The 15,426-nt window shown below is 41.8% G+C and overlaps 1 protein-coding gene across 5 annotated transcripts; it reads right to left on the reverse strand.

Moving 5' to 3' along the window:
* Positions 1-160: 160 nt before the first annotated feature.
* phka1a (phosphorylase kinase, alpha 1a (muscle)) lies at positions 161-15,074 on the reverse strand. Of its 5 annotated transcripts, none has more exons than XM_058624931.1 (32): positions 14,787-15,071; positions 12,628-12,786; positions 11,869-11,916; positions 10,876-11,044; positions 10,700-10,782; positions 10,516-10,596; positions 9,356-9,454; positions 9,135-9,281; positions 8,994-9,047; positions 8,775-8,897; positions 8,593-8,688; positions 8,329-8,436; positions 8,063-8,141; positions 7,847-7,981; positions 7,610-7,719; positions 7,358-7,502; positions 7,149-7,227; positions 6,698-6,885; positions 5,519-5,695; positions 5,332-5,426; positions 5,100-5,245; positions 4,810-4,963; positions 4,578-4,736; positions 4,357-4,486; positions 3,955-4,056; positions 3,682-3,797; positions 2,933-2,959; positions 2,121-2,165; positions 1,814-1,975; positions 1,679-1,732; positions 1,295-1,495; positions 161-1,197 (listed from the first exon to the last, which is right to left on the reverse strand). In XM_058624931.1, exons 1-32 carry the CDS (start codon positions 14,862-14,864, stop codon positions 1,024-1,026), a joined length of 3,723 nt encoding a protein of 1,240 aa, XP_058480914.1. In that variant the 5' UTR covers positions 14,865-15,071; the 3' UTR covers positions 161-1,023. The 5 variants fall into 5 exon arrangements, with proteins under 5 accessions (XP_058480914.1, XP_058480917.1, XP_058480915.1 ...); XM_058624934.1 differs by having other exon boundaries at positions 6,818-6,885; positions 14,787-15,070; XM_058624932.1 differs by lacking the exon at positions 2,933-2,959 and having other exon boundaries at positions 14,787-15,070.
* Positions 15,075-15,426: the final 352 nt, after the last annotated feature.

The following is a 15,426-nucleotide window of genomic DNA, read 5'->3' on the forward strand; positions in this document are numbered from 1 at the left end:
AGCGACAGCACTCACTTGTTTTTCTCTTTTTCTTCAGGAAATCAACGTAAAGATTCAAAATTCAGCTTCAACGTCAACGAGACGAGTGGAAAAACTGAAAAAAATCCAGGTTAAGATGAAAGAAACTGAACGTTAGTGAAATAAAATGCTCAAAAACAACAACATTTTCTCTCTTTTATTACAGATTTAGCTCAAACACAAACAGTGGACATGGAGTGTGACCATCATCTCAACAACAACATTAAGTCGTTAAAAAGACGGAGAAATTAAAGTTTTTTTTTCTCTCTCTCTCCGCGACAGACGGGAAAAATTAACTCGTTAACGACTCATTCTTCTCAGAGAATTCCTAAAAATGATAGTGTGGACACTGAATCTGAATCTAATTTAACATTAATCCTGAACTTTCTCACACAGTACACACACACACACAAAGTTAAGGCTTTTTAATAAATAAACTGTTACAGTAAATGTTTTAGCTTTTATTCATGGTTTCTCTAGGTTTATTGTACGTCCTGTAAAGTGCTTTGTGTTCTCTGACATGTTTGTGTTACAGCGTTTATGATCGTTGACTCACCCTCGTACACTTACTGTGGTTTAGTGACGTGTTGCCATGGAGACGAGGTAAAAAAAAATTGAATTAAATCTGTGAATACGACTGTGAAAATTATGAAATTTCACTACATTGTTTAAGGGAAGACGGGAAAAGTGACGTTAATGTTCTGTCGAGAGCTGCAGAAGGTTAGCATAGCTTAGCATAGCTTAGCACAGAAGCTGTGTATATGTGTGGAACCTTCACTTAATTTCTACGTTTTTAAAAAGAGGCAGAAACTACGACAAAGTCGTTTTTCAAACTAGCTGTTTTTGTTTTGTTTGTTTCCTGATTAGCGACGCTGGGGCTCTGTTGCTAGGCGACGGCAGTACCGTGTTTTCCGCTAAATACTTCTGTTCTGTTTTTTTTGTTTTTTTTTGCTTGAGTGTAAAATGCTTTGTACGTTTCTCGGCGTTGAAAGAGTTTCCTGCGCGTCACTGGACGGCACACGAGCCGCCGGGCAGCAGGTCCTGAACGTAGACCGCCACCGCCTTGGTGAGGTAAGTCATGCTCCCGTAGCGGCCACTGGGGGCGCTGTCGTACAGCAGCCGGCACACGCCGGTGGACGGGTCTTTGTCCAGGATGTGCTCCTCTGCTCCCAGGTCCATCTGGAGAAGAAGAAGAATGAAGAACAACAAGAACAAGGAGAACAAGAAGAAGAACAACAACAAGAACAACAAGAGAGAGCTGCGCGTCATCACTCACCTGGTCTTTCAAGAACATGTCGTTGGCCAGGTGGACGATCTTCTCCACGTGGATGATGGAGCCGATGCTCTGGATGTCCACGTCAGCCAGCATGGTGAGGACCAGGATGGCCTCCACCAGCAGCTGCCGATACTCCGGCTGAGGGACGCGGTTCAACACCGTCTCCACGTGGACGGAGAACTTGATCTCTCCTGGAGTCATCTGCACCACACACACACACACACACACACAGTCAGAGAAGGAGCTTCTAGAAACTTGGTTCTGATTCTCCTCCTATTAACATTTAAAGGTTTGTCTTAAAGACAAAAGAACGCCAAAACTCAACAGAAGAATCTCGATTTAAGCTTTAAGAGTTGAGAAACTCAGACTAGGTGGCGCCGTCACCTCTCTGGTGGTGGAAGAAGGAAGGACGAAGCCTTCGATGGAGAGACCGTGACACTGCAGGAGACACAGGACACACGATCAGTTCCACAAACAGCAGCCATCAAAGCAGCAGTTTAAAAAAAAGTGTTGACGCACCTTCTGAAGAATCTTCCAGACTTTCTGGTAAAAGCCGACGGGGACTCGGTTCAGAGCGCCGTCCAGCCGCCGCCTGCGCACCCACTGTCCCTGCTTGGTGTCCTTGGAAACTGGGGCGCTGTCGGGAACGTCCAGAGACTCGATGGACGGCAGCCGGTATCTCTGGAAGAACAGAGGAGAGGAGAGGAGAGGCGAGATGAGCTGGAGTTTGACAGAAGAGGAACAGCGCCCCCTTCCTGTGGCCGAGTTCTGATGGACAAAATTATCCGATGATGATGATGAAGAAGAAGAAAAGACAAATCTTTACCCCGGAGTCGACGTTGTCAATGTCCAGAGACTGTGAAGTAATTCCCTGAGACACAAGAAGAATGAAAAAAAAGAAGGAGAAGAAGAAAAGAAAAGAAAAGATGGAGAAATATGCACAAAATAAAACATTTGTTTTGTTAGTGAATTAAAAAAAACAGCAGAAAAACAAACCCACTTCATGCAGGAATCAAACGGATCATCAGATCGCGTGATGAAGAGAAATCAGGTTAGAGTTTCATCAAACATCCTCATCGCCACGGTAACAGAGTGATGATTTTGTCATTAACGGAGTTAAAGCTGCACAAACTCAATATTTTTACACTTTGGATATCAATCAAATGTAAATTAGCACCGACTTAATCTCTACAGCCTCAGATTAAATCATCATTATTCTTTCACTAGCTTCAGTAACCAAACAGCAGTAATGAAAACATGAATTCATTCATAGTTTTGTGATAACAGAAGACAGAATGATATCCAGGCAGATTTTAGGATTATTTACACACAAAACCAATCTGAGATTAAATCCCCTGTGCCAGGTTTACATCACAGTAAATCGAGAGGATTAATCTAGATTAAGAATCAGGCTCATCATCATCATCATCATCATCAGTGCAGATGATCGAAACAAACGGTGAAGATGCAGAATGATGACGAAACTGTTAGATCAACAATCACTGATTATTGATGAGTGTATTTTATACTCAGACGGAGTTCATTCATTCATTCATAACTCTTGAGCTCATGAATCATGTTAATTAAAAACAATCCCAGAAAAAAACAAAAGTTTAGCGACGATGCTCATGTGTTCACCTTCTGAGGAGGCAGCGACTGATCCAACTGAAACCAGGAGGACAAGAGTTAATCTAGACACACACACACACACACACACACAGACAGACAGACAGACAGTTTGGTTGCTCTGATCTTCTCACACCTGAAGTTTCCACATGTCCTCTAAACTAAAACCTCACACTGATCACAAGTCCAACAACAAACCCCGTCCTGGTCTGACTGACGATGTCTGACTGACGTGGACGCGCTTCAGCGGTCGTTTTATAACAACTATCGTCTTATAAAAGTTCGTAATGAAGAAGGCTAACGTTCCCGAGCGTCACCTTAAACTGATCCGTCAGGGAAAATCTGCGCTCGGCCTGAGACACAAAAAAAAACTGGTGAATAAATCACAGAAAACAAACGGCTCTGAGATGGATTAAAAAATGTTTAATTCATTCATTCATTCATTCATCACATTATCTGTCAATTTTCGGCAGCAAAAAAAAATAAAAAATCCACGATGATCCCAACAGATTATTTTCCCTCCAGCCCATAATTCTGAATTAATCCGGCTGAATTAAATCTGATTTTACTCTGATTCATGGTCATGGTCACCTGACTGTGCTCCCTCAAAGACAACCTGCTCTCCAGCTGTGAAAAAACAACAGTCACTCATCTACAATCTGACTGACATGAATGATGATGTGTGGTAAGACTCTCATATTATGGTCTGTGTGACAGGGTGTGTGTGTGTGTGTGTGTGTGTGTGTGTGTCATAGCCGTACCATCCTCATGTCGCTCTTCAGTTTGCTGATTCCCACTCTCTCGCTCTTGGTGGCGCCGACGTTGCCCAGGTGATGGATGGAGATGGCAGGACCGACTCCTGTGTCCATCTCTCTCACTGCGGAGGAGACAGACAGACAGACAGACAGACAGACAGAAACTGAAGTGTGGAAATGTGCTGGAGAGAAAACTGAACTAAACCTCTGAAGTGAGTTCAGACTGAGCAGAGGGATCAGAGACAGGCGTTGATGAGGTGTGTTGCCATGGCGACTCACTGCTGCGCTGCACTCCAAACTCTTTGCCGCTCAGGATGTGGTGCAGAAGATTCTTCAGTTCAGACGGACTCAAACTCATCAGAGAGTCTGTGGCCTCCTCTCCTACACACACACACACACACACAGCAAGTTAACAGAAGTCCCTGGGATTTAAAATTTCTGGGATATTTAATCCCTGTGATTTTTAAAATTTCTGGGATTTTTAATCCCTGTGATTTTTTAAATCTCTGGGATTTTTAAAATCTCTGAGATTTTTAATCCCTGGGATTTTTTAAATCTCTGAGATTTTTAATCCCTGGGATTTTTTAAATCTCTGAGATTTTTAATCCCTGGGATTTTTAAAATCTCTTTGATTTTTAATCCCTGGGATTGTTGAATATCTGAAAAGTGTCCGTGTTGGACCTGAGCAGTTGAGCGACTGTGCGAGTTCAGTGGCCATGACCTGGATGATGAGGCCGATGCGGAGCCTGAACATCTCACTGAACAGACTGGGCTGAGTCCTGATGCTCATCGCCAGGTAAACCATGATCTCCTGCAGGACGGAGGAGGCGGGAGAGGAGGAGTGAGAGGAGGAGGAAGAGGAGGTGCAGGAGTGAGAGGAGGAGGACCCACAGAGGACTGACCTGAGTGAGGATGGCCACGCTGATGTTGTTGTCACTGGCCTCGTCGATCAGAGCAGCCAGCTGATCAGGAGGAACAGGAGCAGTGATGGTTTTCTCTCTGGGTTCAGGTGGAAGACCCACGGTCAGGTGCTTCTGATGAGCCAGCAAATCAGAGCAGGCCTACAAAGGAGGGGGAGGAGTCAGCCAAGAGTCTGGGTCACTGTCAGTGTGTGTGTGTGTGTGTCTCTTGTACCGAGTCGAGCTCCTCCACCTTCTTCCTCAACAGTCCAGAGATCATCCTGACGAGGCCCCACAGCTTCAGCTCGCCCACCTTCTCATACAGGTCAGTGAGCAGCGAGCGAACTGTGGAGCCTTTACCATGAAGCTGAGTGTCCCAGTCCATCCCTCTGACAACACACACACACATTTAAACAGGACATAAAGACGCTTCATCATCTCAGAAAGAAACCACTGATCACTTTATAAAACAAGCATCTTTATTCATTCTGAATGTCAGTGTGTGTACGTGTGTGTGTGTCTCACTTGTCTTTAAACAGGATGTAGAGTATGTCCGCCTGGTCCTGCAGACTCTGAGTGTCTCCCAGCAGCTGAACCAAAGCCTGGTAATCGATGGCTCCCGTCGCGTCTCGAGGAATCCCACTCTGCGCCGCGACCGACACGCTGGGACCCTGCAGGACAGAGACGCACACGTGAAGACGACGACGGCGACGACAACGACGATGACGACGCTGTCAGTGTGTAAGGGCGAACAGACCTGAGTCTGCTGTGGTTCAGAAGAGTCCGGCAGGTTCAGGTTGAGCGGCGGCTGAGAGGAGCGGAACAGTTTGTTGGCCAGATACATGTTCACGTCTACACGACAACAACAGAAACAACAACAACATCAAAGATGATGCTTCATCCTCCATGATGATGATGATGATGAGGACAAGGTCTCCTCTCACTCTGGACGTTGAGGTTCTCCGCCTTGGCCTTCAGCGCGACCAACTCCTTGGTTTTAGTCGCTGCGGCCTTGAACCTGCTCAGACCTACAGGCTGCTGCTGCTGCTGCTGCTGTTTGGGCTTCTTAGGAGCGGCGTGAGCCAACAGCTGATCCAGGTACTGAGCCAGGTCGTCTGCCTCTGGAGGCGGAGACAAAGGAGGAGGAGGAGGAGCAACACACACAGTGAAAACTAGACTCAGTTTTAACGTGGCTGTAAATGTTTGACAGGAAATGTCTCTTCCTGGACACTGACTGACTCAGTGACACTTTAGATGAGGGAACACATATTCAACATTCATTCATTCATTCATGAATAAAATTAGTAACATATTGGCTCTAAATGAGTCATTATTAAGTACTTATTAACGCTTTATTCTGCACGGCCTTATTATATCTAATAATAATAATACCTAATGAACATGAGCATATTGAGATCATAATTCATATGCAACAACTTCCTCACTTACTACTAATAAGCAATAATTGTGAGATTATTCAGGGAAAACTCTTAGTTAAAGGCTCACTGGTCGTATAATAAGACTGTGCACAATAAGGCAGTAATAAGTACTTAATAATGACTCATTACGAGCCAATATGTTGCTAATTTGCATGCTAATAATTAATTAATGGTGAATATGTGTTCCCTCATCTAGAGTGTTTCCAAAATAGGGGAATGGAGTTCATCTGGGGCATAATCTTAATCTGCTCGGACATGCTTTAATATGCACGCAGATTGAATGAAGACAGGCAGCAGGTTATCAGTGAACACATGCAGCGTTAAGTCAACGAGCAACAAACAAACAAACAAACAAACAACACAAGTCTGTGCTTTTCAACCATTTAAAACAAAAACTAAGAGAAGAAATTGAAATATTTCTCGCTAATCTCAAAACGAGAGATATAATTGTGCGAGACTTTCCAGCTTTTCCTTAAATGAAGAGATTTTAAATGTTAAAAAACCAGTGAGAATGTTAGAGCGTTAGTATCAGAGAGACTTTGAAGAGGAAGGACGTCTCCTCTTCACAAGTCTTCCCGTCTGTGTATGTGTTTATAGTTTCTATAAAGACATACAGCAGTAATGGTCACACCATCAGTGGGAAACTCATTTTCCACGGCTGGTGTCACCATTTTGTTTTCTTACCATCGTCATAGCGTAACTCATGCACGTTTCCATCGTCGCTACCCTCATCATCATCAGCAGCAGCAGCAGCAGCAGCATCACACGTGTGGCTGTGGAGACTCATGCTGCCGCGACTCTTACCGTCCAGGAAACTCAGGTGAGCAAAACAGGAAGTGGTGAAGAACTCTGACATTTTTCCCGTCTGGATCCTGGAGAGTTCACACAGTGTTTCTCAGGTCAAAAACATACTTTAAAAAGAAGGTGATCAATGTTTACAATGTAACGATCAAGATTATTCTTTATGATTTATGACCTGCGTTGCTGCTGAAACACTGTAAATGTCTCTGTTGTGGGACTAATAGATTTATCTCATCTCTAATACCTAACTTCAGAATATCCTAAATATATATTTTATTTTTGTATTTAAATGTTTAAATGAATGAATGATTTAAATGAACTCAGTCAAACTCACCGGGCTCCACCGTAGTAACCGTCCTGAAGCTTCTTCAGTGTCGCCAAGACGGCAGGATCCAGGTTGGTGTGGTCTTCAGCTGGAACACACACACACACAACATGAGGAACACACATACACACACTAAGTGAAGGACCAACACAAAAGTCTGAAAACATGAAGCATCATCCACATCCATGCTCTGTGTGTGTGTGTGTGTGCGCGCTCACTCAGCATGGTCTGTGAGATGGGAAACGTGACGGTGGGTCGCCCCGTCATCCTCCATCTGGACGCCAGATAAGAGATCTCTGTCCTCAGCATCTCCACGATCATCTTGTTGTCCAGCGCCAGGTAAAACTGCTGATGGTCAATGAACTGCAGACACACACAGACACACACAGACACACACAGACACACAACGCCTTTAATAACATTCACACACACACACGTGTAAACATGTCTCAGGTGTTTTTTGGTCCCACCTGAGGCGTGAAGGAGAACACAGAGTTCCTGATGCTGTAGAACTTGGAGGTTCCCAGGACTCCGATCCTCCTGTAGGGTCGACCCGTCAGACCCAGCCTGGGGTTCCGTCCTGAGACGAAGCCGCAGGGGGGGGAAAAAAAAAGAAAGACTTTATTTACCTTAATCAAAGCAGGCAGGTGATCATGTGACCATGGAGGCGGGATCATCTGTAAGCCTGAGTGAAAGTTGTCTCGTACCCAGTCGGGCGTAGATGTGGCTCAGGACTCTGGACGGCTGGACGTGGATGGGATAGATGTCGGCCACAGTCTCCACCTCGATCCCGTTCTTCAGCAGCAGCTCTTTTATCTCCTCAGTCTCTGCCAGGAGTGAAACTGCAGGAGGAAAAACAGGTTTTAACGTAAAACTATAAAAAAAAACAAACAACACACAGCCAATTTTAAATCCTCGCTCACCCTGAACGACCACGTCAGGCTTAGGGACGGTGGAGAAACGACGGTTCAGAGGGTCGATCTCTCCTGGAGCGAGAAAACCCTGAGACATCACACAGACGCACAGAGAACTAAGAATTACAATCATGTCCTTTAAAAACAGCTTTTATTTGATATTCATATTTAGAGAAATAAGAAAAATCTTTTTTTAAATTAACACAACATGAGAAACACACACGACAAGAGAGAAGAAAGAAAGAAAGAAAGAAAGAAAGAAAGAGACATGTCACCTCAGATAAAAGTTTCCCCAGGATGTAGAGAGACTGTCCCCACTTCAGAGGACATTTACCCTGAGGAACTCTCTCCACAGAGTGAGGATTCTCATACTCCTCCTCCACCTGGTGACATCATCATCATCATCATCAGTGGTGGCACCATAATAACAACACAATGGAATTAAAACAGGATAAAATGATGAGGTCAAATAAAGTAAACAGCTTTAATTAAAGAGCCACAATAATCCAGGCGGATTAGAGAACTTTAATAGTGTTCACCTTCTCAGCAGGAACGCTGTAAAGTTCTGGAACCAGCCGGATCCCGTCCTTCTGTTTGATCAGGATTCTGTCCAGAGCCTCCTGGTACTCCTGCACCTGGACCATCACACACACACACATTTACCTCATTAATACACACACACACACATTTACCTCATTAACACACACACACGCACACACACCTGTTCAGGACAGTTGATGAAAATGCCGTCCAGGATGAGGTAGGTCCAGAAGAGCGGCCACTCACACTCGATGTTCTCAAACAACTTCAGCTCTGCAGATTCATAATAAAGTCTGTTTGGATCCTGAGAGAAAAAAACAAAAACACAACAAGAAGATGGTTCTTCTCCTCTGCTCTCTGTGACACAGGCGCACACACAGACACACACAGTGTGAGTCACCTCTTTAGGAGTTCTGTGTCCGTCTCTGAGGAACCTGCAGCAGCCGTATCGACCCTGACACACACACAGAGACAGTTGAGTGTCTTCAGAAGGACAGTAGAAGAACACAGTGAAGATCTGAGGACCTGACGTGGTCTGCACCTGCAGTTTGGAGATGATTTCCTCTTTGGTCATGTTCACGATGCTCATGTCCTCCACAGCAAAGGCCGGATATGAGATGATGGCGAGGACGCCGGCGTCCACCTCTTTAGAGATGGACGCTCTGGGTAACATGGACGTCAGGATGGACTGGAGATGGACAATCATGAGGGCCGTGTGTGAGTGTGAGTGTGTGTGCATGCGTGTGTGTGTGTGTGTGTTACCTGGCAGTGCTGAATATCATCAGCTAAAGCATGAACCACAGATCCTGGTCCTCCTTTAGCTCCAAACAGGTTCAGGTCGTCCAAAACCTCGAGCGCAGCCTGAAGGAAACACCACAGCAGTCATGTGACCCCTCAGGCGCAGTCATGTGACCCCTCAGACGCAGTCATGATTTTCCCTGAGTGACTTTTAGTGCAAAGATCACAATAATCTGATGGTTTGTGTTCTTAAAGAGAGAAGTTTCCACTCCTTTGCTTCCATGTTTCTCACATTCTTTATGTTGTTTTATGGAAAAATCTTTAACAGCATGTGAACTCCATGCCGATGATTTAAGGAAATAAACAGAAGTCTGTGTTTTGATGATATAAGCTCCAGGAAACGTCCTGCAGTGGTTTCTAAAGTCTGAAATAAACCTCCCTGTGTGTGTGTGTGTGTGTTATTTCAGAGTCACAGGCTGTTCTTGGAAGACCAAAGAGAACCTGATACGTGCTGTTAAATGCAGGACGAGGACAGCGGCAGGTCAGCAGCAGGGGGCGCAAACGAGTGACAAGTTAAGACAAAAAAAACCTCAAAACACCAACGTTTGTCAGAGATTATTTAAACGCTTCCTCGTCATTATTCCTCATCTAAGAGAGCTGAAATCCACTCATGACCGGGCTCCAGTCACAGTCACCGTCTGATCCTCTGGTCTGTGGAGTCTGAGGTCGTGTAAAGGTCAGAGTAAAGGTCGCAGCAGTGACTGGACACCTTGAAGTGAGCCAGAATGTTTTTACCGGAGCAGCTGTTGTGATTCTGAAACTCGCTCACACTTTCTCCTCCTCACCCTCTCACCACTCTGCTCCCGGGGCTGAATTATTCCTATTCTTTATTTAAAAACGGCAAAAAAAGTTGTGTCTCTTTAACCTCGTTGCATACGGGAAATTATACGCCAACGAGATACTAGATAATCCAGGAGATAATCCCTGTCATTTTAGAAAAAGGACAGAAAATAAAGATGGACAGTTACGACCTTCACTGTCCCACGTATGAAGTCATTTAGACCAGGGAAGGTCTCAGTCCTGGTCCTGGTCCTGTCTCACCTGACTCTAACACACCTGATCACATCATCATGGAGCAGTCATGTGACTCCGGCGTGCGTGTGTGTGTGTGTGTGTGTGCGTACCTTGGCCATGCCTATAGAGCTGGCGTTGAGTTCAGTGATGCCCTGGTTGGTTTTCTCTCCTCGTTCCCACATCCCATAATCCTGTGAGGAAGCAGACAAACACACAGTGATGATGATCTTTAAAAAAGGTAAAAAGGTGTGTGTGTGTGTGTGTGTGTGTGTGTGTGTCCAGAACTGGACTCACTGCCACTTTGTAAGCTGCCTCGATGTAGAACATGAGGTTCTGGACGACGTCCACCTCGTCCTGCGTGTAGACGATGTGAAGACCTGCGACCGGAAAAACAACAGTTACCACAGATAATAACACACGACACAAATAACACTTCAAATGATGAATTTAAATAGAAATTGGGCCGATACCAGAGGCGGTCATCTGAGCGAGGAAGAAGAGGAAGAGTGAGGTGGCGTCGACCTGCAGGTGACCCCACTCGTCGTCTCCCACCACCGGCGCGCACGTGCTGGTGTTGTACTTGGCGTGGAGCGAGTCCGACGTGCTCTTGCTGTATTTGAACTTCTCCACTTTGTCCAGCTGGACAAAATGAGACATGTGAACACATGAACGTGGAGGAGACAATGAACACATGAACGTGGGGGAGACAACACACAAAATATTTACAGTATTTTAAATTTAGTTTTAGCACATTTTTCCTTTTTCTATCTAATATTGGAAGTATATTTCCCCAGAGAGGGATGATAATCTAATCTAATCTAATCTATAAAACAGAAATCACTGTCTTTTTACATTTCAGACTATATATATATATATACACACACGTATATATGTATATATATGTATACATACATATATGTGTGTATATATGTATGTATGTATATATATATATATATACTGTATATATATATATATATATATATATATATATATATATATATATATATATATATATATATATATATACTTATATAGTATATAAAATATATAAAAGCATACTAATATCACAGGATTATCATGAATCTCAATCCTTTTTTGCCAGAATCTAATCTAACCTAATCCAGTCCAATCCAATCCAATCCACTCTGCTTTCATCTCATCTACTCTACTCTACTCTAATATGGAAAATCTATCTAATCTAATGACGGCTCTGCCTTTTTCCATTTAAGAATATTAATATTATATATAATATTAAAGAAAAGTTTGACAATGAACACAGAGACATGATGACTCATTTACTTTTGTAAGGATCTAATCTAATCTAATTAAATTTAATTTAATTTAATTTAATTTAATCTGTATTAATGGTATAATAATTATAATATCAAAGAAACATGACAACATTGAAAGGAAATGTTAGTGTATAGTGGGTTTTTTTCGACGTGACCTTTGACACGACGTACCTGTCTCATGATGCAATGAAGGACTCCTCTCATCAGCTTCACCACACTCTGCACACAGAGACAGTGAGACAGTGAGACAGAGAGAGATATGTCTAAATGTCAGCATGTCCCTGGAGTCCACTCACACACTCACAGAAACATGAGAACCTTCATCAGCAGGATGAGGACAAATGTCTCTGATAATCTTTGATTGACTTCCTGTGTTTGTCTCATTCACAGCTGAAAGTCAACCTCACACTGACCTGCTACATTTCACTTTCACTCATTCTCAGTTTACACACTTCCCTGCTCAGCTCTGTTTTAATCTCAGTTTTAATCTCGTTCTCAGATGACTGACCTGCTCCAGCTCTGTTTTAATCTCAGTTTTAATCTCGTTCTCAGATGACTGACCTGCTCCAGCTCTGTTTTAATCTCAGTTTTAATCTCGTTCTCAGATGACTGACCTGCTCCAGCTCTGTTTTAATCTCAGTTTTAATCTCGTTCTCAGATGACTGACCTGCTCCAACTCTGTTTTAATCTCAGTTTCAATCTCGTTCTCAGATGACTGACCTGCTCCAGCTCTGTTTTAATCTCAGTTTTAATCTCGTTCTCAGGTGACTGACCTGCTCCAGCTCTGTTTTAATCTCAGTTTCAATCTCGTTCTCAGATGACTAACCTGCTCCAGCTCAGTTTTAATCTGGTTCTCAGATGACTGACCTGCTCCAGATCAGTTTTAATCTGTTTTAATCTCAGTTTTAATCTGGTCCTCAGGTGACTGACCTGCTCCAGCTCGTAGGCCTTGGCCTTGTCCTCATCGCGGTCAGCGTTCTTCCTGTAAGCCAGACTAAGTGCCCACACTGACAGGATACTGTAAACATTGTCTCTGACCCAGGCGTCCGGCTGATCGGTACTACCCGGAAGAAGACCCGTCACTGGATTCTGTCAGGCACACAGAGGTCAAAGGTTATCATCAGGTACAAAGGTCAGAGGTCTGCGGTACATGTGGTTTTCCTTCCTTCCTTGTTTAACCTGATGTACTAGTATCACCATATCAGATTTTCAGCTTCTGTGATTTTTCAGCTTCTTAAATGTGAATATTTTCTAGTTTATGTGATTTTTCAGCTTCTTAAATGTGAATATGTTCTAGTTTCTGTGATTTTTCAGCTTCTTAAATGTGAATATGTTCTAGTTTCTGTGATTTTTCAGCTTCTTAAATGTGAATATGTTCTAGTTTCTGTGATTTTTCAGCTTCTTAAATGTGAATATTTTCTAGTTTCTGTGATTTTTCAGCTTCTTAAATGTGAATATTTTCTAGTTTCTGTGATTTTTCCGCTTCCGAAATGTGAATATTTTCTAGTTTATGTGATTTTTCAGCTTCTTAAATGTGAATATTTTCTAGTTTATGTGATTTTTCAGCTTCTTAAATGTGAATATTTTCTAGTTTCTGTGATTTTTCCACTTCTCAAATATGATTATTTTCTAGTTTCTGTGATTTTTCCGCTTCTTAAATGTGAATATTTTCTACTTTATGTGATTTTTCAGCTTCTTAAATGTGAATATTTTCTAGTTTATGTGATTTTTCAGCTTCTTAAATGTGAATATTTTCTAGTTTATGTGATTTTTCAGCTTCTTAAATGTGATTATTTACTAGTTTCTGTGATTTTTCCAGCTTCTTAAATGTGAAGATTTTCTAGTTTCTGTGATTTTTCCGCTTCTTAAATGTGAATATTTTCTAGTTTATGTGATTTTTCAGCTTCTTAAATGTGAATATTTTCTAGTTTATGTGATTTTTCAGCTTCTTAAATGTGAATATTTTCTAGTTTCTGTGATTTTTCAGCTTCTTAAATATGATTATTTTCTAGTTTCTGTGATTTTTCCGCTTCTTAAATGTGAATATTTTCTACTTTATGTGATTTTTCAGCTTCTTAAATGTGAATATTTTCTAGTTTATGTGATTTTTCAGCTTCTTAAATGTGAATATTTTCTAGTTTCTGTGATTTTTCAGCTTCTTAAATATGATTATTTTCTAGTTTCTGTGATTTTTCAGCTTCTTAAATGTGAATATTTTCTAGTTTATGTGATTTTTCAGCTTCTTAAATGTGAATATTTTCTAGTTTATGTGATTTTTCAGCTTCTTAAATGTGAATATTTTCTAGTTTATGTGATTTTTCAGCTTCTTAACTGTGATTATTTACTAGTTTATGTGATTTTTCAGCTTCTTAAATGTGATTATTTACTAGTTTCTGTGATTTTTCCAGCTTCTTAAATATGATTATTTACTAGTTTCTGTGATTTTTCCAGCTTCTTAAATGTGAATAACATCTTAAATGTTACGTGAATAACATTTCAGATGTCTTCAACATTCATGTCTCTATTGAGGTTTCTAATGTCTATGTGTGTACTTGTTTTTCTTTCCAAACTCTTTCTGATGTAAATAAAAGACCAGAGGGAACAAAACCAACCAGGACCACTGGTCGTCATGGAGACCAAAGTCCGGTTCTAATGAAGCAGACATTCATTTCCAAATCTCTGGTTAAAGTCAGAGGTTAGAGTTAGGGATTAACTGGTTATGGTTTAAGGCAATTTTTTTTCCCATCTTTTAAAAATTAGACTGTTCAAATGAGCATGGTCTGGTGAATTTTACACAGTTTAATGAACAGTTTAAAGTGAGTAAAGTTACGTTAAATGCGTACCTGGTGTTTGAGGATGGTCTGGTGAATTTTACACAGTTTAATGAACAGTTTAAAGTGAGTAAAGTTACGTTAAATGCGTAGCTGGTTGTGTTTGAGAATGGTCTGGTGAATTTTACACAGTTTAATGAACAGTTTAAAGTGAGTAAAGTTACGTTAAATGCGTAGCTGGTGTTTGAGGATGGTCTGGTGAATTTTACACAGTTTAATGAACAGTTTAAAGTGAGTAAAGTTACGTTAAATGCGTACCTGGTGTTTGAGGATGGTCTGGTTAACTATCCGGACATAGTTGTCCAGTTTAACGCCAGAGTTGCTGCGACTTCTCATGGTGACTGAACTGAACTGACAGGTGAACGATTCAACTTCCACTACAAAGACGAACACGCGTTAAATCCTCCGCAGTGACGTCAGCAAAAACATTTCTTCACCGTTACGGTTAAAATAAAGGAGACGGTTTGAGGTAGAGAAGAAGAAGAAGAAGACAGTTTCCAGAAAACTCAGCAGTTTGGCTGACATTTAAAAAGCTGCAGCAGCAGAGGAAACCTGAAGCTGCAGTGACGCTAAACCGGAAAAACAACCGGAAATGAGGCGCCCCGCCGCCAAAATAAAAGCTTCTTCTTTTTCTTCTTTCTTTCTTCTTCTTTTTCTTTTTTCCTTCTCCTCCTTTTACTTTTGTATTATTTGAGTATTCATACAGGAAAATAACTTTTATGTTAAAAAGGGGAATAAAAATGCAATTTGTGGAGAATGTGACTGTTTAACATATTACATTTTAATTGTAATATACATTAAAAGATGCAGTTGCGTTTTGAGGGAAAAAAAAAATCACATTTTATTTCTCAAACTTTTCCATTTCGTCCACTTTTGAGAAAACATTAAAAAGACTACA

Source organism: Solea solea, chromosome 3 (genome assembly GCF_958295425.1).
Source record: "Solea solea chromosome 3, fSolSol10.1, whole genome shotgun sequence".
Classification (NCBI taxonomy): domain Eukaryota; kingdom Metazoa; phylum Chordata; class Actinopteri; order Pleuronectiformes; family Soleidae; genus Solea; species Solea solea.

Excerpts from the sequence above, each read along its gene's own strand:
- phka1a (XM_058624931.1), bottom strand. The coding sequence starts at position 14,864 with ATGAGAAGTCGCAGCAACTCTGGCGTTAAACTGGACAACTATGTCCGG. Across the intron at positions 9,455-10,515 it reads GCTCTATAGGCATGGCCAAG|GCTGCGCTCGAGGTTTTGGA; the intron begins GTACGCACACAC and ends TGTTTCCTTCAG. Across the intron at positions 7,503-7,609 it reads TGTTCTCCTTCACGCCTCAG|TTCATTGACCATCAGCAGTT; the intron begins GTGGGACCAAAA and ends GTGTGTCTGCAG.